Below are 21,718 nucleotides of genomic sequence, written 5' to 3'. Positions count from 1 at the left end.
CTCCAAATCCCTCAATCCAAACACACTCTAAGTCTTTAACAATGGTGGGTATGCAGCTGTAGACATTTGGTGTCACAAAAATGAAACACAAACTCGGGTCAACTAAGAACGTGCAAACCTCTCGAGAGATTGGGACGAGATCCAGCGCAAACCATTTGAAAAGTAGTGGTGTCAGTTTAGAATCGAACTTCCAACTTTGGATGAGATTCTTTAGGTAAGTTCAGAGAGAGAATGGTTTTGAACCAAGATATCATTTGTAAGCAATGACCCAAAAAACAAACCATTCTTAACAAAATATGCATATGATACTCCAAAGGGATTATGTATTCTGATCAGACCGAGCTTTATGCCTTTATTACCCAATTCTTGAAGCCCATGTAGTAGGCCCGGCCCATGAATTATGAACTTCTTTCCACGCGCGAGCAAGTGCGTCTGTCGTCGGAACAAGGAAAGACGTACACGCGACACGTTGTTTACCTGCTTAAGAATAGACGGGGCATGGACTTTCCCGGGAACCAAACGGACACGAAATTGAAAATAGCGTGTTGGTATTAGGAAACAGAGCATCAATTTAGCAATGGCGGTGCGCATGTGTCCCGCTTTCGGCCGCTCCGTCTTCATCCCGGCAACTACGATGAGATGGCCCATCAGAAACTGCAATTTCTTGGTCCAGAATTGTGTGTTAGACCCTAATAATTCACGCAAGGTAATTGTATCTTTGTTACATTACTCTACCTAAGGTATTTCTGTTGAAATTGGTTAATGTTGTGGCGAGTTGGTATCTGAGCAGTACATGGCTTCCCTTTCTGCAATTTTTACTTCGTTTTTCTGAGAAGCCAAGCAGAATAAACTGTGCAACCAAGCAAAGAGGAATTATGAGGCTTTTCGAGCCATTGTTATGTTTAGATTTTGAATTTATCGGTCTCTGTGTGGAGGATGGTTGGTGTTCAATTGACATTGTGCTTATTATTTTGTATATTTGTTTAGCAAAGCCAAATGTATGTACGCTTTCTAGGTTTTGTGTGAGGCTTTAATTCGTCCCAGTTAGCCCTTCTCTTGTGGTCTGTTGCTTTTTGGAAACGAATGTGCTATTTTATGCTTATTGAGAAAACCATGTTGAACTCGAATCCGGTGTCGTCATTCAACAGGCATCCTTTATATGCTTGTTACCCCCTCTCTTTTATTTTCTTGTATTTTTAATGGATTATTAACACTATGGAAAATTCTTGTGGTTTTATGTTTTCAAACCATGTAGCTGGTTCTTGAAGTGAAAGAGAAACTAGCAAAAGATTACCATAGTCTCCCACAAGGAAAAAATGGAAGGGATGATGAAGATATGATATATTGGTTTTTGAAGGACAGGAAATTCTCTGTTGAGGATGCTACGGCAAAATTGGCTAAAGCAATTGTATCCTCAACTATGATATGTTTGCTTAATTGATATGTTATTTATACATATGCATGTAAGTAGACTCATGTGGAGCGGAGAACCCCCTTTGTCCTTTTGGTACTTCATATGTGCAAAATTCTGTTTGTGTATGAAAATTGAAATATGAGGGATGGATTAGGTTTGGTGGTGTAACCATGATCTGAGAGTTCATGGAACAAAAACATCTGTGTTTCCTTTTAACATGGTAGAAATGGCGTCGCGGATTCGGAGTATCTAAATTGTCTGAAGAGTCAGTGAAAAATATTGCTGAAACTGGAAAAGCCTTTGTGCATGAGTTTCTTGATGTCAATGGCAGACCTGTGCTCATAGTAGTAGCATCCAAGCACTTTCCTGCTGTAAGTTTTGAAGCAGAACATCCTTTTATATGCCTAAATTGTTGCTGGTAGAAATTGTTTTTATTTTTCTAATTTGGTCATATTCTACAAAAATACTGAATATATCAACATAATTACTTAAAATATTGAATAAAAGAGGAAAAAGTTTAATTGAATATTTTTGGAGTTTTTATTTTATTTTATTTTTAAATTATTGAATGGACTAAGACAAAGTGTAGTGCCATACCTGAACATACCTCTTGCCAGTCTTACTGATTTTCTGACTTGGTTGCAGCGAAGGGACTGAAGCATGTATGCTATTAACTTAGTTCCTACTTTTTTGAATCTCCTGCACAGCAACCTTAGAAAATTTAAACTCGTGACAAGAAACTTAGTGATGACCATAAAACAGGTGCATGATCCTGTTGAGAATGAGAAGCTATGTGTATTTTTGATTGAGAAGGCATTGAGCAAGCTTCCAGATGGGAAAGAAGAAATGCTAGCAATAGTTGATCTCCGGGGCTTTGGCACTGAGAATGCAGATCTTAACTTCATAACTTTTATGGTAATCTTACTGTTATGGCCATTTGATAAAATACTTCAGCTCATGGTTGCCTCTGATATGTATCACACATTTTTCAGGTTGCTTACGACTAATATTTTGCAGTTTGATGTATTATACTCTTACTATCCGAAGCGGTTGGGTGATGTCCTCTTTGTGGAAGCTCCTTTCATATTCGAGCCAATTTGGCTGCTCGCCAAGCCATTGTTAAAATCATATGCTTCTTTGGTATGTAACACTGCTATCCTTAACATACTTATCGGGGAGTGTACTCATGTACGTTTTCAGACAATTTAACTTTCGAAGATAATTTTGGCCATAAAATGCACCTTATGCCGCATTCTACACTTTGCATTTCAATTTTAACTTAGTTTTTGTTTGTAATTGGTAGGTTTCTGTTTGACAATCATCTATAATTTTATGGATATAATTAGCTTAATAGAGTTACCTTTTTTTTAGTTATCTTATATGTGCAAGATTGGGGAGATGTTTTTGTTACCATTGGATGAAGAGCAAGAAACTGGGGTGGAGGAATTCAACTCTTGTATTGAGCTATTTGTTTGAGCAAGATGGAGGATATGTTTATGCATAGCTTGTCCCTATGCAGTCTCCTGAAAACATCTCCAACTATGCTAATATTTCTTCACACGCATACCATCTTCCTCCCAGAGTCTGCTCATAATGTTTATGAACATCCTTTGCATTCCTCCTCAATTTCTGGAGGAATTGAAAAACCCTCCTGAAAGTTGAGTCTTAACTGTTCTATATCAAAATTTGCTGACATGAAAATGACTACAGTGTATCAAAGAAGTGTCTTAAAACTCTTTTATATCAAAGAAGTGCCATGAACACTACCATGGACTATTGTTTGTTGGCTGGTTTGTCATTGGTTGTTTTGTTAATTCCTCTATACGCCTGACAGGTGGGGGTTGGGGAAGCATCAACTCTAAAATGCAGATTTTGCAAAATTTGGAAAACTGGTGATTCAATATGATTCAGTTCATCCGTCTAGGTGTCTAGTCAGTTTCATTTATGTATAGGTTAAATATTGGCACTTGCTGTTCACTAAGGGAACTTTGATGGTTAATTTAGTTGTCTTGTTTAATCTAATATGGCAAACTCATCTTGTTTAATCTAATATTGTATTTAGTTTAGATATGCTTATTGAACTATGGTATTTGGATTTGCATATTGATCAAAGCGATTAGAGATATAAGTTGGAGGTGTGTTGGTGTTTAGGCCTTAGGGTATGTGTGCCACAATGATCCTCCCTTCCTTCCATGTATTGTTACTCATTTGAATTGTTTACTTGTTTTGTTAGGTGAAATTTTGCTCAGTGGAAGATGTTAGGAAGGAATATTTCACAGAAGCTACTATTCCTGCAAACTTTAGATCTTAATGCAGTTACTATTTAGCTGTTTAAATATCTCAGCTGATGCAGTTTACAATTATCTGTATGTAGAAAATTTTCACACGAATGCTAAATTGGGTATTTTAGTATTTACTATTTTCCCCCGCTGTGTTGTCGTCTTGTTCTCCTCTGTGGCTATGTGACAAGTGGGGCAAAGGGAGATGATATACTGCCTTACTGAGGTCCGCATGTTGGATATGAATCGTTTCTGGGCTGTAAGGTTGGGCCTGGCCAACTGTCGAATTTAGACTTGGTTTCATTGTGATGGGCCAGGCCCATGTGATAGCACATAATCTGAATGGTAAACCTTAGTCATATAGGGATATTATTAAAAAAATCTCAACTTAAGTCGATTATCCTAATAAAAATAAGTTGACGGAGTGTTTTAATAAATATAGGGATATTATTAAAGTTTACCATCAGAGTTGTGAAGCCTTGTCTTTGTACCCAGAATCCAAATTAGGAACCTTCCCGAACCCGAATCCCTCGCAAGAAATGCCCAAGTTTGGTGCCTTCCGTGTTGGCTCAATTTTCTGTCCACGCAGATAGCGACCTCGATGTACAGCGGCAAAATGGGGGACAAAAGTGTCAATTTATGATCCTCTGTTTTCTTGAATTTGTTCGGTTCTCTGCGTCAGACTCAAGTAGGAAGTCAAAACAGTTGAGAGAGATAGAGAGAGGGAGGAGAGATGGAGAGGGCGAAGTTGCTAGTGATTGCAGCGGTGAATCTGTTGTTCGTGGTGGCTACATGCGAGGCGATCGAGTCGCCTCAGTATACGGTGGTTCACAAGGAATCAGATTTTGAGGTCAGGCTTTACAGGGAATCTAAGTGGATCTCTGCCCCTGTTCGTGAGCTCTCTTTCCAAAAGGCCACTTTGTTTGGCTTCCACAGGTGATCCTCACGTACCCTAACTTTGTTTCCCTTCTTTAGCAAAAATCGCTGAGCACATGTAAAGATAATCCTCACGTACTCGTCAACCAAACGAATCGATTTTCCCCTGTTTTGCTATCTTACCTCTCTTGGTTTAGGAGCGGTAGTTCGTGTTCATTTGGGTGTTTTACAGTTGATGGATGATTAAAAGCCTCTGTTTAGTTGATTATTTTGAAGTTCGATTACAAGCCTGCTAGACTGTTTCATGTTTGTTTAATTTCATTGTGTTTGAAAAGAATTTAGTTGCTGATAGTTTCCATATGTAAATTGGAGTTTAGGTTATATATGAAAATTATGCTTCATGATGAATTTTACTTGTTGCATGTAAAATTTGAGAGTTATGTCAGCTGTCTCATTGGTTGTTGAAAGAGGAATTGGGAAATTGAAGTACAGAAGATTAAATTTACAGAAACAATGGATTAGTGGATGAAATTTTAAGCTTGAAGTTATAAGTATCAGGAAGGTATGCTATGGTATTGAAACCTTTGAGAGCAATGGAAGAGTGTCATGAGGCACAATAACAGTTTCTGTTTCAATATATCATTCTACTGAACCACCATTCGTAATAGACCTGAAATGCAGGTCTTCTCACCTCATTCTTGTTCGCGTTCAATACTTAAAAAAAAAACACAATGTTTGTTTTCATGTTAACAACCCAATTTGTATTCACAATATATTTGTGTTGATCTATCTACAGGTTGTTTCAGTACATCGAAGGGGCCAATCTCAATTTCTCTCGCATTCCGATGACAGCTCCTGTGTTGACAAGCATAGTCCCCGGAGCTGGGCCCCTTCACTCATCAGCTTATTTTGTTAGATTCTACCTGCCTGAGAAGTTCCAAGCCAACCCACCAGTCCCGCTCCCTGAACTGAAACTGAAACAATACACATGGGACAGTCGCTGCGTTGCTGTCAGGAAGTTTTCTGGATTTGCAAAAGATGATAACATTGTGAGAGAGGCAGAGAAACTTGCATTCAGCTTGAGCAGTTCACCATGGGCAAATGCTACTTCTGATAGTAGTGATGCGTACTCAATTGCACAATATGATTCCCCGTTTCAGTTTTTTGACCGTCTAAATGAAGTCTGGTTTGATATTGATGAATCCGGTGGGGTGGCTACGTACTAAAGTATTGCACCATCAGAGGACATATGTTAGGCTTTCTGCTTATTTGTGCAAGAGGAAGGAAGCAAGACAGTATTGTTGTATCTTAATCTGCCTATCTGTATATATATATATATATATAATATGATAGTCTGTAAAATAGATGGTCATTCTCACTGTGCTTTTGAGTTTTACTTCCATGTACAGCACATAAATAATGTCTTCTGTAGTTTTGGAATAAAATTTAAGTTTCAGTCAAATAAACTAATGCTTCTTGAAATTAGGGGTGGCAGAGTTTGTCCGAATCAAATTAAACTAAAACTAAGTTTGGATATAAGTTATATATCCGAAATTCGGGTCTAAACATAAAATTTGTATTCGGTTTAAAATCGGGTTCGGGTTCAAAAACATAAATCTTATTCGATTTGTTTATTCGGATTTAAACTAATTCGAATTCGGTAAACGAAGTACTTCCAAAATCTAATTCGAGGTAGAGTCGGACATGAAAATATTTCATAAAGACATGGTGTTATCTTACTTGAAATCGATCCAGAACCAATTTTATATTGCTACTCCTACAGCCTACTTGAAACTCACAGTCCGGTGGGCTCGGCCCATGAACTCCCACGTGTCGTACTAAACGGAAAATCTCTACTGTGTACTTGCTGTGTGTTTGTTTACACGTGTGTTAACTATTGGGGTTTTGGGTTTATAATAAATCGCAGACGATACTACAATTGATTTCTATTGCAAGGCCAACAATGGCGTCTAGGGTTTCCTTGAAGAGCAGCAGTGGCAAGGGCAAAAAGGCAGCGAAGTCGCAGGAAGAAGGATCATCCAAGATTAAGCTCGTAAAGGAGTGGAGTACGTGGGCGATGAAGAAGGCTAAGGTTATCACTCACTATGGCTTTATCCCTCTTGTGATCATCGTCGGCATGAACTCCGAGCCCAAGCCACACCTCTATCAGCTCCTCAGCCCCGTCTGATCTTCTCACTCTCTCTCTATTTTCATCGTTATTTCTGTCCGATTATGCTTTGCCTTTCTTGCCCTATTCGTCGAATTCACACCGCTTTATTTTGCTTTACTGAAACCTTGTGGGTTTTATTGTAAGACTATTGGTTAATGTGTTAGAATTTTATATGGAATATTGATAGTTGATTTCAGTTTCATGTTCACCTTTCTTTATGTGTGATAAAAAATGGAATCATTTATTACTAAAGTAATTGTGGTTACAGTGAACTATTTGTCTCAGATGTATGCTTGCTTTCTTTTGGATCCATACAAATTAAGGGGGAAATAGGATCAGGGCAATGAAGGGAGTGAATTGGGGTTTTCAGCTTAGTTAGTCATTGATTATGTTGTGTTCAACGCCTGATTCCAACTGGATGAAATTAGGGTCTTTCTCCTCTGTTTCTGTTTTTTTTTGTTTGAAGATCGAACCGACTCTTATGGGCTACTTTCTTCCCTATATTGTGGGACTGTGAATGGGAAAGGAAGAAATTAAGGAACTTTAGTTCCATGCAATGTTGATTTCTATTTGAGATCTTTGAATTTATGAGTAATCATTAACCATTAGTTTTGCATCATAAGTGAGCTTGATTTTGTTGAATGGTATTGCAATTACTTTATGGGATAAACGAAGTGAAGCAAACCTAAGTTGGGGTTTCTTTTAGATATTATTTTCTGGATTTTTTTTTGTCTTTTACCTTCCAGCTGTTCGTTATATATTATGGTTTGCAAAAGTAGAATGGAAACTTAAAAATGTATGGTTTTGTGCTCTGAATCCTTGCTCTCATGTCTATATGACCTTGATCTTCATTTTGGATTTCTTGGAGTACATCACCATTTGTATGTTTATCAATATTTATGATTGGAAAGTTTGGGAAGAGAAAATATTAGAAATAACATGTAGTATATGTGCACTAATATTTTTGTATCACATTAGATGGGAAACACGAGTTTCAGGTGTTAGGTTAGCGGAAAACTCTGTAAATGATAAGGTTAGGGTGAGGGAGATGATGAGTATAAGGATTTTTACTATCTCCCAGGAACCTCTTATTCTGAGGGGTTAAATTATTATTGGCTTCGTCAATTTGCAATCTTTCATCTGATAAACCCTGCATAAAAAAACTGAAATTTAAATGACGCAAGTAAAGCTTGTGTGCTGAGGATTGAATGTTGTGAATAAACTGGCCCGTTGTGTTCTTTTTATTTGGTTGTTGTATGTTTAGGCGTACTTAGTTGCGCTGAAGATTGAATATATGGTGAATAAACTAATCTATTAGAGTATTTCTGCCTTAATGCTAAGTTTATATATGATTCTGCTTGCTTTTGTTACTCTCTAAACTCTTGTTATATAAGGGGATTGTATCTTTCTCTCAGGAAAAACGGGGGATTGTATAATATCCTTGTTTGATTCTGGACTTTAAGTACTGCTGTGGTGATATTTTATTTGATGGGTTGAAGTGGGGCTGATTTAGTTGTTTCTGCTAGAATTTATAGAATTCTTGAGCAATCTCTCTGTGTCAATCTCCCCACCCCCTACCTCCGACTCGGCCCTTTTCGAGGAATCAATGCTTTATTGTTTTTCCTTGTATGCTGATTGTTGAACTACCCAGCTTTGTAGTTACCTCTATTTACAGACTTTTAAGACCTGCGCCTGGTGGATTATTTACATATTATATTCATCAACTACTCCTCTCAAGTAGAGTCTCTGCTCCAAGCCATGGCTTTTTTTTTTTTTTTTTTTTTTAATATCGCCGAGAAATATGCTTGTAGCTATAATCGAATTTTAGTTATATATGTATAATTCAGTCGATTGTCAATCGAGTCACCTCTCATTGGTCTAGTCATGGCTTTTGTTTCCTAGTGGATTGGGATTGTGAAAAGGGCCTCTCGTGAAGCCAAGTTTATATAGTAAAATGGATTTGATGGTGACCATTTTAGATAATGATATGAAAATCAAAATTAAATTGAAGCTACAAATTCGTTTGATTACCTCTTAACATTTTCAAAGGTTAGATTTATGTACAAATTTGGCTCTTCAAGTTGTTTACCATGGATGGCCACCCTTTTTTGCTTGAATGGACTCCTCCTCCCTAGTCCCTACGCAACTCAACCACTCAACCTCCTTGGGTAAACAATTTATAAATAGTAATTAAACCATGCAAATATTGAGTCTTTTTTTTTTTGTTTTATATTATTCGTCACACAAAGAAATTGGTTTGATCCCAATTTCCATTTTTTTGTGAAAATGACCCCTGTACTTTGCTCTTTGGTTCAAAAAAGCCCATTAACTTTGTTTTGGATCAAAAAAGCCCTCGTACTTGCAAAAATGATAAACGTTAATCTTTCTGTCAAGAATCCGTTAAAAATTGTTGATGTGGCGCAAATTATCTGACATGGCATGTTAAAATACAAATAGTAATTATGACATGGCAAACAAATTTAAAATCAAAAAATCATGTCAAATTAAAAAATCTTAAATTAAAACGTAAAAACCTAAATATTTTCTTCCCCCTCTCTCTCTTCTTCCTCCTCCTCCCTCCTCCGTCTTCTCTGTTCGCCTACCAATTCAAGGTTCAGTTGTAACACCATAAGCTCTATTGGTTCCCTTTCCAAACTGATATCCAAAACTCTCTCTCTTTAAGTACAAAAAATCTCCATTATCCTGCAATTCAATATCCCCTTGCGCCTTGTATGCCTCCAATTCTGGAAATGAGCTCTCTGAGATTTAATGGTGCTCATGGGGTGATGGGTTTGAATAGTGGACCCATTTATTATTGTCTCATGGCCTCACGTAGCTGTGCCGATTATGGGTTTCGATCTCTATGTTAACGGCTCCAGCTAGTCCAATCCTAATAGGCTCGTGGGTGTCGCAAGGTCGAGAGCCTGTGGTGAGGACCATATCATGAAACGGTGAGGCTTTGTGACGGAAGGAGTATTTGCTTTTGGGATTTTTATTTTATTTTTGGGTTTGGTTTCTCATGGGGTTTCGTCGGACGAGGAGTATTATCGCCAGAGGTAGTCATGGGTCATTGGAGATGGAGAGTTTTATTTGATCAGATTTTTTTTAATCATCAATTTTTGTTTTTAGTTTTTAATCACAATTGCCATGTGTCACATTTTGATTGGTGATGTCCATATATATACCACGTCAGAAATAAAAAAATTACAATTAGTGCTATGTCATTTGTTGAAAAATAAAGAAAAAATCATTTAAATGCCAAATCGGCATATTTTAACAAAATCTTAACATAAGGGCTAATGTTTTTGTTTATTCTAAGTACGAGGGTTTTTTTGATCCAAAACAAAGTTGAGGGACTTTTTTGAATCAAAAAAAAGTATAGGGGTCATTTTCATACTTCTCCGTTTTCACTAACTACTTATAATTTAAAAATGACAACAACAATATCCATCTTTTTTGTTTTAGGAGGGAGTCCAATTAATTATATTTCAACATCAAGGCAGCTCCTCTCTCCCGTGCCCCGCCCCGCCCCGCCCCCTTCCTCTCGCGCACTTTTTTTCCTGATCTGAAAACTTCTTTTGATTAATCGTTGCTTTTACTCCACGTCGCTCTTTCTCTCTCTGTCATTCGCGATCTCGTGAGAAAAATAAGGAAAACCTGCGAGGGTTTCGATCTGTTTGCTCTCTCCTCCATCTCTCGAAGTGCCATATCGATTTTCTGTATCTAGGGTTTCACAGAGAAGCCACCAGTTGTCACCTTGTTTAAGGCAAGTCCTTCTCTGCATTTCAAATGCTATTTGAAAGTATTATTGATCATCATGATTAGAAAGTATTTTTGATACCAAATTCACGGCGGCTCTCTGTGTTCCTAAGGAAACTGAGACTCTAGTCGTTACGAATGGTTATGATTTTTAGTTCATGCTCTTGTTCTTTGATTGTTGTGGATTTGTTTGGAGATTTTGTGTCGAGCTTTACTTGCTGATTTTTTTGGGAGTGTAACAAAAAAATTCGCATCTGTTATTATTGGGTTTACTTTGAGCAGCAAGTTTCGTGATGAATTATGAGTGTTGGTGTAATAGGGTTAAGTGGATGTTTCTTTACCTAAAATCATGTCCGATCATTTGCTTGATTTGGAGCTTATAATTCTTGTTTCAATAGTATTGTATTTATTTTGAGAATCGTAAGGTTGTGTTGATGGATGTCCATGAACTTGAAGCTTATGTTTGTAGCATACTAGCATGTATTCATGGTCATTGTTTGTAAAGAGAAGCATCCATGAAATTATTCTCTTGGTTTCTTGTGCTTCAAAAATGAGTTAGTGGTTGAATGCAACAATTCATGTCAGCTTTCTTTCCCTTAGGCTTGATTATGCTTAAGGATGGTTGAAGTTGTTGTACCTGATGGCATTGACGATGGAAGATGAGCCAAGAATTGTCTTCTAATCATGTGAAAGCTAATCTTAGAAGTTTGAAGAAAAGAGTTTGCAATTGTAGCCTAGGTCAAGTTGCTCTTCATGGGTTAGATTGCGAGGAGATTAAAGTTTCCCAATCATAAGGATAGCATGTCCAGTGGAAAGACAACCATCAGATGTCAGACTTGGCCCCAACTTGGAAAAGGAGGGGGCGTGTAACGCGACTAGTAAGAAGGAGCCACTTTTTACAAATTGGAGATAGAAAACTAATATGCTAAAATCAAGGAGTATCAATTATGAGATCTTGTGTCTTGGGGTTAAGGGAAACGAGCTAATGGGTTATGATTGGTATGACTTTATCTTTCCGTCTGTAATGCATTGGGGTGTTTTTAGTTAAGTGAATAGATGGTTGGGAGACATAGTAAAGGGGGAAGATTTTCGGCTTTGCTCCCAACGTCATTATAGTTGAGACCTAAATGTTTGAAATGACCCTGAAGCCAATTGGGAATTCAACTGAATTTTGGGTCCTATTTCTGTCGAATTCTGATATTCATTGAGATCAACCTATATTTAAGTCCTATTATGACTATTGCAGGCTATTTCAATGTTGATATGCTACTATGCAGTTGAGGCTGTCTATTATTTGTGGAAGAAATTTATTGCGTAGGAAGAATTTTAAACTCTTGATTTCTGTACAAATTGTCTTTGTAGATGCCGTACTAATGCTAATTTTGTAATAACCCCCTTTCTGGAGACAACAAATAGGTTACGAGTCCCCTTTAAAATTTTATACTACCCCCTTTCTGCCAGTTATTCCTTCGAAATATAGATACTTTATACATATGGATATTGAATCACCGATGCACCTTAACGTTAGATTGTTGTGGTTGTTGGGGGGACGGCCTTACGGGTACACTTGGGCATGAGATTTTGAAGAAAAGTTAAGAGTTATGTTTGTTATAAAAATGGAGTCATCTTCCAAATAATTATTGGGCATTATAATGTGAATATTCTTAGAGATAGTTAAGAGTTACTGATTTCGCTTTTATCCTATTTGTAATGATGTTTCCCCAGATTTAGTATTATTGATGTCTCAATAATCTCTTTGTTCTGAGTAGAGGCGTAGCCACTGAAACACACCGTCCATCAAGGTCATCGACATTGAATCCTTTGTCCCATATAGTTTGGGATGAGCTAAAAGGTAAACACTATGGTGTGTAAGGATTCCGCAATGCAGGTGGGGTCGGGGAAGGGTTAGATGTATGTACATTATTTCAATGAATTGAACCTATGATCCCTGCATTGCGATCAAGCAACTTTATATCTGGGACACGATGTGTCACATAAGTTCTTAATATGGCAGTCGACAAATGCTATATGGCATATAGGCTGTAGTTTATTATTATTCTGCCCAGCCTTTGTAGCATCTGAACTTCTGAAGTACTTATTTGTACTTTGTGCGGCAAGGCCTTACTCATCCAAGGTAGAGGGTGGTTGTCAACAAACACTCGCTTATGGCCTAGGAGCCTTAACCATTGGGTAGTGTTTTTTAATTTATTGTAATGCCCTCTTTTTACCCCATCGTTACTCCATACATCCCAAACACAATATAGGATTCTAGCTCAATGAGTGGGTGCTGTACATTTCTATATTTTTCAGGCCTAGGAGCCTTAACCATTGGGTAGTGTTTTTTAATCGTAATGCCCTCTTTTTACCCCATCATTACTCCATACATCCCAAACACAATATAGGATTCTAGCTCAATGAGTGGGTGATGTACATTTCTATATTTTTCACTAGTTAGTCTTCCCCAAATATGAAAAATATAGTTTGCTTGATCTTCCTTTTTACTCCAGTTTCTTTGGATCCTTGAAATCTTAGTTGTGGTAAATTTTTATCCCATGTGTAAAGGATACTATTTGTTCTAGGTTACAGCATATGGGTAACAGTGATAGAAGATAAGATGTGAGAAAATTTGCTACGATTTTTCAGGCATGTGCAATTGCGCACCATAGAGATTTTGGTGTGGTGTTGTGTTTAACTGCTATATCTTTATTATTCTTAGAGGTATCGAACTTTTGACTCTCATATGTCTCTTTCCAAATTGTATTTTTTTTTCTTTTAATGTCTTTTTTAGCATGCGTTTGTGCGTGTTTAATTAATTGAACAAGAAGCCCTTTTACAGATAAGATCAATTTTTAACCAACTTGACTTCTATTCTTAGCAGATTCTTATAGGACCTGGTGGTTATTTATGTCTGTAAAACTAACAAGGTCCCATGTCAAACCCAAGGTAAAAAAAAAAACCAGTGCACGATGCTTTTGCCCCCAATGCAAGGTTCAAGACAGAGCAGCCTTGCCCCAGCAGTGAAGGGAGATAGTTTTCACTGTTTGAATCTATTATGCCATTGCAATGAAGCAATTCTTTACCACTACCTTTAGGCGTACCCTCTGAATAGCATTTTAAACTCAATATAGATAAATGTCATATAAGCTTGCTATTGCATTGTTATATTTGCTGAAATATTGTGGTGCAACCAAGATAGAAAATTAATTTTTTATTTTATGCGTAAAAAGGTGTTTTTTTTTATATATATATTTTTATTTTTCATAACTGTTTTATTTCTTGGAAATATGCTGCTGTTTTTACTTAGTGACAGGCTTAGTTTTGGTTGTTGAAATTTGTGCAGGTTGTGTCAAATTTAATTTGATGATCTTTCAACGACAATTGAACTATGACATCAAACATTTTAAGGGGAGAGAGAAGGTATATTGTGTTCTATTTTTTGGTAAAAGTAACCTACATCTGCTTTGAACCTATCCAGAACCATAAAGGTGGGAGCTGGTTGGTCATTATTTTTATTGATATGCGCAAGATCCTTGACTATCATTACTTCATTAGTGTGGTTTTATCCTTAAAGTATGATCAAGCATGACTTAGTATTGGTCACGAAATTGTTTCCACCTTTCTCAGCTTGTTTATATTTTGCACATATGTTAATAGGGGACAATGAATTTTTAAATACAGCAGAAAGATTGATTCAGATTAATTGCTCTGGTTTCCACTTTTTAAATACACCAGAAATATTGATTAAGATACATTTTGCCTAATGTATTTCTGTGATTTAATTCAATTAAGGGTATCCTTATCAATTTATTTGTATGGGATTTGTAAGCAAGATCAATAAAAAAAGTCGGACTTGGGCTTTGCTACACATCGGATTTATTTGAAGGGTAGTCATTGCAGCTTCTCTTTGAATCTCACATTTCTAGGAGCAAAATAAAGGCAAATCCTAGAAAGTGTATTAATTGTGCTTGGTCTACCAAAACATTATTCCAACCCTATGAGGTCAGAGGTTGTTAGTAGTTATCTCTGTCAAGTATAACGTTTCCTCTTTGAGTTAAGTCCTTTTCATTTGAGTTTGAGTTGTTTCTTTCTTTTTTTCTTTCACCCCTTTTTTTTTTCAATTTCGAAGGAGTGCAGACAATCTGGGCAGAAGGCGTATAAGAAGTGGGATGTTAGTTTAATTTTTGTATATGAAATTCTATCCTTTCTTTTATCGTTTTAAGGTATATTTGTGGTTGGTGACTGCGTTATCATTTTCACTCTGTTACTCTTGTTGAGTGGTTAAGGTTGATAGCTTTTGTGTGTTTACCTTTTCTGCTTTCTCATGTTGTTAAGTTTGTGTTATTTCCTTGTCCTATTGTGTTAGTGGAACCATTTTTGGTTCTTGATCCTTCTCCTACTAAGTGGTACCAACAACACCATGATTTCGTTTTTTGCAATGTGCATGCTTACTCTTATGAGAGCAAGAGGTCCTCAATAATAGCTTGTTGGAAAAAATTTAATAGCTTGTTAGGAAGATTTATGTTCCAAATGTTACAATGGGCTGGGTGTGACTTGTGAGTGGGTAGTTGGGTACTGTATACTCCTGTGTTAACTTAGTATGTCTTGGTGAACCTCACACCCTTTTACTTTTGAAGTGCCTTCGTTCCGTGCTTGTCTGGCATTTCTTTGTCATATTTGACTTTGAATCGTGCAAATTTTTGTGTAGCTTTTAAAGCATTCATTATTATATCATGCAGTCATTGTTATATCACAGTTTTTCTGATCCTAACATCATTTGAGTTAAAGGATTTGAGGATGATGATGATTGTTATATGATAGTTTAATCAGCATAATACATATGTTATTCGCTAAGATCCTGGTATTGTTTCAGATGGACTTCTGCAAGAAGAGGAGGTATGACTGTCTTGGGGAAAGTTTCAGTTCCGAAACCTATAAATTTACCCAGCCAAAGGTACTTGATTTGCCAGTGAAAAATTACTAGTACAAACTATCAAGATCCACTCCCCGAATTTTATGTTCTCTTTCTGTTATTTCAAGGTTAGAAAATCATGGTCTGGACCCAAATGTGGCAATTGTCCCCAAGTGAGTTACTCTCTCTCTCTCTGTGGTGTGTGTTGTTTGTGTGTCTGCATATTTCTCTTTCTGTGGTCTTTTTTTGTTAGCAAGATGCTTTTGTTGTTATACAGATGAAAAATATTGTTTTATTTGCTTTGATTGATCCATGCATTTCACACACTTGATAGGGGCACCCTTAGCTGGGGCAGTAAATCATCTTCTTCTGCAACAAATGCATGGGGTTCTTCAACTCTTTCGCCCCGAACTGATGGTGGTTCTGGTTCACCAAGCCATCTGAGCACTCGTCCTTCATCTGGTGGAAGTGCTACTCGACCATCAACAGCTGGCAGTGACAGAGCCCACGAAGCTAACTCTAACACGTGGGGTTCTAATTCTAGACCATCATCGGCTTCTGGAGCATTAACATTAACATCAAATCAGTCATCACTTACATCACTACGTCCTCACAGTGCTGAAACAAGACCTGGTAGCTCACAATTATCTCGATTTGCTGAACCACCGTCGGAGAATCCAGGGGCATGGGGTGCAACTGGAACAGCAGAAAAGTTGGTATGGTGGTGTTTCTTTAAGTTTAATCATAGCGATTTTCACTCATAGTTGGATTAGTTTTTCCTTGCCCTCCAGTGTGTGCTGACAACGATGTACATCTAGGTCTACTCTATATAGTTGGTACCTTTTCTGTGTAGTGGATGTGTGTAACCTTTTTTAGCAATATTATGACATAATTTCAAGTAGTATGATAAATCCATCGGAGGATAGTAGTGAATTAACCAGTTGCATTCACCTTCTCATTTCAGAAGGGATTTCTTGGGGAGAAGTTTAGGGGGAATCGCTTGCTTGTTTCTCACTTGGCCACAAGCCCTTAATTTGGTTGACATAGGATTACTGAATTGCTTTCACTTGGTTCTATATATTATTGGTTTACTTAGCTGTTATACTTTTTTGTTCCTCATGCTTCACGTTGCTTGCTTCCAGTTCTGATCTTAGCCACATGGTTGTTCCCTTGTGATTTTTGTATAGTTTAAAATCGAAGGTCTGCCATTTCTTTAATTTATTCTGAATTTTGCAGGGAGTTACATCATCTAAGAATGATGAGTTTTCTCTTACATCTGGAGACTTTCCTACACTTGGTTCAGAAAAAGACAATGCTGGAAGAAACTCGTTGCCCCAAGGTTATTTTTCATGTTGCCTATCATAGTGCATTGCTTGTCTCATACTTTTAAATTTTCTATTTATGCATATGCTTTGAAGTCTGGTTTTCTTTATCATTTTTGTTGTGATTTTAGACTTAGTTTGTAATCCTTCTAGTAATCAGGATTTGCAGTCCTCCTATAATTTTTCTGCATCTGGTTCATAGGATACTGCCATCGTCTCATGTGCAGGAGTATTTGTGTTCATATTTCAGGTAATGCTTCTATAAATTCAAATGCTAAGTGTGAAACTGAAAATTCTTGGAGAAGAGATAACCCCCCGTACAGTGAAGATGGAATGAAGACAAGTATGGAGAAGTGGCCGGTGGATCCTCCACCATATCACAATCCAAATATGCCCCCACCTCATTATGATGCATGGCATGGTCTTCCGGTAAATAATCATCCCGGTGGCATATGGTATAGAGGACCTCCAGGTGGTCCTCCATATGGGGCTCCCGTTACTCATGGGGGTTTCCCAATGGAACCATTTCATTACTACCGTCCTCAGATTCCAGCTACTGCTCTTGCCAATCAACATCCTGGTCCACCTCCTAGTGTAGGACCAAGAATGCACCACCCAAAAAATGGAGATATGTACAAGCCCCTTATGCCTGATGCTTACATTCGCCCGGGTATGCCAATTAGGCCTGGTTTTTTCCCTGGTCCTGTGGCCTATGAGAGCTACTATGTTCCTCCCATGGTCTACTGCAATTCCCATGAACGAGACATTCCATTTATGGAAATGACGGCTGGTCCTTCTGCACACAACAGGCACTCAGGTCAAAGTGCTCCTGATAATAGCAATTTGCATAGTAGACCTTGTGGATATGGTCCTCCTGGCAAGCCATTGGTTTCCGAACAGGCAGAATCTAGTCATTCTCACGATACTTGTGGACCGCACAAGGTTCTTCTTAAGCAGCATGCTGGTTGGGATGAGAAACATGATCAGAAGTGTAACGAGAGTAGTGCATCATATCTTGAGAAGGAAGATCAGTCAAGAAAATCATCTTGGGACGATGACTGGCAAGGAGATTACAAAAAAGATGAAGAGGTGAACATAAAAGGAGGAAAACCTGGTGAAGAGGCTTCTGTGGCTTCAGACGTCCAAGGTGGCAGCTCTGTTACTGCCAAATTAAATTCAACTGAAAATGTTGGATATGTGAAGGCACAAGATGAAGATTTTGTGAAGAAATCAGAAAATATGACTTTTGTTGTTCCAGAAGGTCCTGCAGCCTTAAAAGACTCAAGTCTGATACAAAAAATAGAAGGTTTAAATGCAAAAGTTAGGGCTTCAGATGGACGACAAGATGTCACATCTGTTTCCATTAGGGAGGAGCAGACAAATAAATTACCAGCTTGTGGTTTTAAGGCCAACCATCCATCTAATGACGCTGGTATTGGTCCTGTATATCTTGAGAGCAGTCATGTTGGTACTGTCACCAAAAGTGTCTCCCGTGAATCAGGTGTTCATGCTGGAGATACGGGTGCTGGAGATAAGAGCTTTGATGCCAGTGTAACTGCAACCTCTAGGTTTGTTTGCAACTTTAGGCTTCTTTTCATAATGTTTCACTTACAGTTGAGGGAAACACTAATATGAGGGATGCAGGAGACCTGCTCATGGCATGAACAGCAGAGCTGATCATCGTGGCAGCAAAGGAAGATTTAATTTGCAAGAGGCTGACGGGTGGCAAAAGAAATCTTCAGCCGTGGACTTCCCAATTCCAGCAGCAGCTTCACAGTCCGAGACTTCTGTTTCTCACATGCAAAACAATACGTCTGTGGAGCCAACAGAGAAGTCAGGATCCTATCCTCAGGGAAAGAATGAGAGAGAGGCTGTGTCACCGATCTTTGATTCAGGTGACAGTCAGTTGCAGGTAATACATTTGTGGTTTGTGCTCCTGTTATACTATATATGTATATATATGTTTTGAATGCGGAGTTTTATACTTGTCCAATCAGCATGCTAAGATGAGAGAGCTAGCCAAGCAACGTGTTAAACAACGACAGAAGGAGCAGGAAGAGCGGGCAAGAGAACAGAAGGCGAAAGCTCTTGCGAAATTGGAAGAGTTGAACAAGCGGACTCTGGCAATGGAAGGTTTAAATCAGAAGGCCGAGACTGGTTCAACTGGTTCTATACAGACTAAGCATGAAGAATCCCAAGTTTCTACTGAATCAACCTTGGTTGCCAGTAAATCTGCAGAACTAACCTCAACAGCTTTTTCGAACACAATTACAGTTGTGCAGATTAGTGATTGTAGTGCCACCAGAGTTTTAAAACCAGCCTTTTTGGTTGGTGACCTGCCTGTGGAGACACTGAAGAGTACAAACAGGGGACCTGTTGTGTCGGTTGATGTTTCTGCATCTATTGAGGTTGTTGCTAGTGAAATGGCATCTAGCCTGAAATTGTCCGAGTCGTCAGGACAACCAAGAAGGAAAAATAACAGGGGTGGCAAGAACAAGTACAAGGCAGATGCTACATCATCTATGGCTGTTGTACCATCATCATTATCTATGGAAACTAATATTCTTGACACTCCCGCTGATGCCAGCAACCTGATGGCAGAAGAATCAGCATTGAATCCTAGTTCGATTCAGTCAGTGAGCGCTGGTCAGGATTCAAACGAGCCCTCAGAGCCGCACTTGTCATTACCAAATGAAGACACCCATGGAAGAGTAAATAGCCAGTGGAAACTTCAGCATGCTCGCAGGATGAGAAATCAACAAGGTAATAGATCAGCAGAGAAATTCCATGGTGGTGATGCTGTTGTTTGGGCCCCTGTGCGTTCACAGAACATGGCCGAGGTTGCCAATGAAGTCGGTAATAACTCTGTAACTGAGAATACCAATTCTGTAAAGAACGACCAGTTGCTACAGAACAATCCTAGAAACAAGAGGGCAGAGATGGAGAGATACATCCCAAAGCCTGTAGCTAAAGAAATGGCTCTGCAAGAAAGCTTACAACAACCGGTGGCTCTTTCAACCAGGCAGACTGTATCTGAAGAAATTGTCGGCCGACCCGTTTCTCCTGCTGGACCAGCTATTTGGAAGGGAGGGCCAGTAATTGAGGCTGGGAATCGGGACATTAAGCAGAAAAGGCCAGGAAAAGTTCATGGATCGTGGCGCCAACGTGGTTCTGCAGAATCTTCCATAGGTCAAAGTTTGCAAGATAGGAAGTACAATACTTCAAACTCTAGCAATAATGTTCCAAAATATAATGAGAACCAGCAGCCGCAGAAGTCCAATGTAAGCTTGATGAAAGAGCAACCAAAGCATACTGATGAATGGGGCTCTTCTGATGGCTGGTACATGCCCGAGAACCCTGAATCTTCTGATGGCGGGTACATGCCCGAGAATTCTGAATCTTCTGCACCAGTCACAGTTTATAAGGTGAAAGATCAGGGAGTCAAAGGAAAGCGCCATAGCACGAAGGGGAAGAAGGGCCTGGGCAACATGCAAAATCAAGATCAGAAGAGAATCAAGAGTGATGAGGACATGGACAAATCGAACTCACAATCTGTAGTTCCTGTGATATGTCAAATAGAATTTCCAGCTGCTTTAAAAGAAAATCGTGGAAATCGGGAACAATCAACTTCTCATTGGCAACCCAAGTTACAGGCTTCTTCAGCTCCCAACCAAGGCACTACCTCGAATATTGGTCAAGGTGTAGGGGCTGAAGTTGGTAGAGGAAACAGGAGGGATCCTACTTTCCAGGATAGAAAATCCCTTCCACCTCAACAGCGCATGGAAACCATGGAAGCTGGTATAGTTCAGTCAGCTTCTCTCTCCGAAAAGAGCAAAGTGGAAGAAGCTCCTGGTGTACGGCATCCAGAGGCCAAGAGAGAGAGGAAGATATCGTCAGTAAAGGGCCAGTCCCACTCCCCAAATGAAGTTCCTGGTGGCCTCGGTGAACAGGAGCCTTCATCAAATATGGGTTTCCAACATGAGGAGTCGTCTTTCAGATTCCAGAAAAATGGTAGCCGTAATAGTCATTTTGGTAGAGAGCATGAATCTCGTGGTCATTGGGGTGCTGCGGGGCAAGATAATAGACAACATAACCAACCTGCTAACCGTGATAGACAGAGGAACACTTCCCACTATGAGTACCAGCCAGTTGGGCCCCAGACTAACAACAAAACCCAGAACCTTGAGCAATCAAAGGATGCTTCTCATAATAGTGGTCTGAAATCCAGGGATAGAGGCCAGAATAACTCCAGGCGTGGTGGTGGAAACTTCTATGGGCGGCAAAGTAGCACTTCTACTGTTTGATAGCTGGTTCTGATGATGAATTTTGGGGAAAAAGATGTGTGTTGCAATTCTTGCCAGGCCAGAAATATGACTCCACAATGGTTGTCTTGATACCTTGCATTGTCAGGTAGGTATTCAGGCCTCAATAACTTCTGACTGTAGATATTACTGAATTACTAGTCATTCAAAGTTGTTGAATAATCTGATAGTTGACAGTGCTTTTATCTGGACCAGGAGCAGGAGCAAAGCTGATGATGCAAAGCCCAAAGGAGATACGTGGATGGGGTGGAGTTTTTTTTCTTCTTATTTTAATGTACTAATTTGAACATTGTAATTGGGCCACGGTTTGGTTGCTGTAGAAATCTTTTTTTTTCTTTTTTTTTTGCTCGGACAGCAGGTAAAGGGAATTAAGTCCTGAGGAGATTTCTTGTTCTCCCACTCACTGTGCTCCAAACACTTGATTTAGGCGAACACCCAGATCTGGAGCCAACTTTCACATAACCTTTGGCTTTTTATTTTGTGGCGTCTTCCTTTAGATCTGGTGACCGATTGCCTTATACTTCGATGGAGGCATTGATCGATTAAGAAAACGGTGGTGGTAAATCTATGCGGCTTTACTCTGTCAAATTTAATATAAAGATGGAATATGTTTTCTTTGGTAGGGAGGACAAAGTTTCGGGTTGAACGATATTATGTGTGTACGAAA

At 38.8% G+C, this 21,718-nt stretch overlaps 4 protein-coding genes across 12 annotated transcripts; all 4 read left to right on the top strand.

Annotated features, from left to right (window-relative positions):
• Positions 1–60: 60 nt before the first annotated feature.
• Positions 61–3,841, top strand: LOC119984291 (phosphatidylinositol transfer protein CSR1-like). Of its 2 annotated transcripts, none has more exons than XM_038828155.1 (6): positions 61–706; positions 1,256–1,408; positions 1,639–1,785; positions 2,177–2,329; positions 2,432–2,554; positions 2,786–3,207. In XM_038828155.1, the coding sequence occupies exons 1-6, from the start codon at positions 578–580 to the stop codon at positions 2,888–2,890; spliced, it is 810 nt and encodes a 269-aa protein (XP_038684083.1). In that variant the 5' UTR covers positions 61–577; the 3' UTR covers positions 2,891–3,207. The 2 variants fall into 2 exon arrangements, with proteins under 2 accessions (XP_038684083.1, XP_038684085.1); XM_038828157.1 differs by lacking the exon at positions 2,786–3,207 and adding an exon at positions 3,648–3,841 and having other exon boundaries at positions 67–706.
• Positions 3,842–4,175: 334 nt separating this feature from the next.
• On the top strand, positions 4,176–6,031 carry LOC119984290 (heme-binding protein 2-like). Its single transcript, XM_038828154.1, has 2 exons — positions 4,176–4,629; positions 5,366–6,031. The coding sequence occupies exons 1-2, from the start codon at positions 4,427–4,429 to the stop codon at positions 5,793–5,795; spliced, it is 633 nt and encodes a 210-aa protein (XP_038684082.1). The 5' UTR covers positions 4,176–4,426; the 3' UTR covers positions 5,796–6,031.
• A 465-nt stretch (positions 6,032–6,496) lies between these two features.
• On the top strand, positions 6,497–6,952 carry LOC119984526 (mitochondrial import receptor subunit TOM7-1-like). The gene has a single exon (XM_038828517.1). It carries the CDS (start codon positions 6,533–6,535, stop codon positions 6,755–6,757), a length of 225 nt encoding a protein of 74 aa, XP_038684445.1. The 5' UTR covers positions 6,497–6,532; the 3' UTR covers positions 6,758–6,952.
• A 3,291-nt stretch (positions 6,953–10,243) lies between these two features.
• On the top strand, positions 10,244–21,615 carry LOC119984092 (protein MODIFIER OF SNC1 1-like). Of its 8 annotated transcripts, XM_038827861.1 has the most exons (11): positions 10,244–10,505; positions 13,377–13,441; positions 13,839–13,915; positions 15,369–15,449; positions 15,536–15,580; positions 15,742–16,123; positions 16,644–16,746; positions 16,980–18,297; positions 18,374–18,641; positions 18,727–21,139; positions 21,247–21,615. In XM_038827861.1, the coding sequence occupies exons 3-10, from the start codon at positions 13,884–13,886 to the stop codon at positions 21,031–21,033; spliced, it is 4,536 nt and encodes a 1,511-aa protein (XP_038683789.1). In that variant the 5' UTR covers positions 10,244–10,505; positions 13,377–13,441; positions 13,839–13,883; the 3' UTR covers positions 21,034–21,139; positions 21,247–21,615. The 8 variants fall into 8 exon arrangements, with proteins under 8 accessions (XP_038683789.1, XP_038683793.1, XP_038683787.1 ...); XM_038827865.1 differs by lacking the exon at positions 13,377–13,441 and having other exon boundaries at positions 21,253–21,615; XM_038827859.1 differs by lacking the exon at positions 13,377–13,441.
• The last annotated feature ends 103 nt before the right edge of the window (positions 21,616–21,718 follow it).

The sequence above is a fragment of the Tripterygium wilfordii genome, chromosome 18 (assembly GCF_013401445.1).
Source record: "Tripterygium wilfordii isolate XIE 37 chromosome 18, ASM1340144v1, whole genome shotgun sequence".
Taxonomy (NCBI): domain Eukaryota; kingdom Viridiplantae; phylum Streptophyta; class Magnoliopsida; order Celastrales; family Celastraceae; genus Tripterygium; species Tripterygium wilfordii.
The sequence above is the reverse complement of the archived record's forward strand: the minus strand, read 5'-3'. Positions and strand labels throughout refer to the sequence as shown.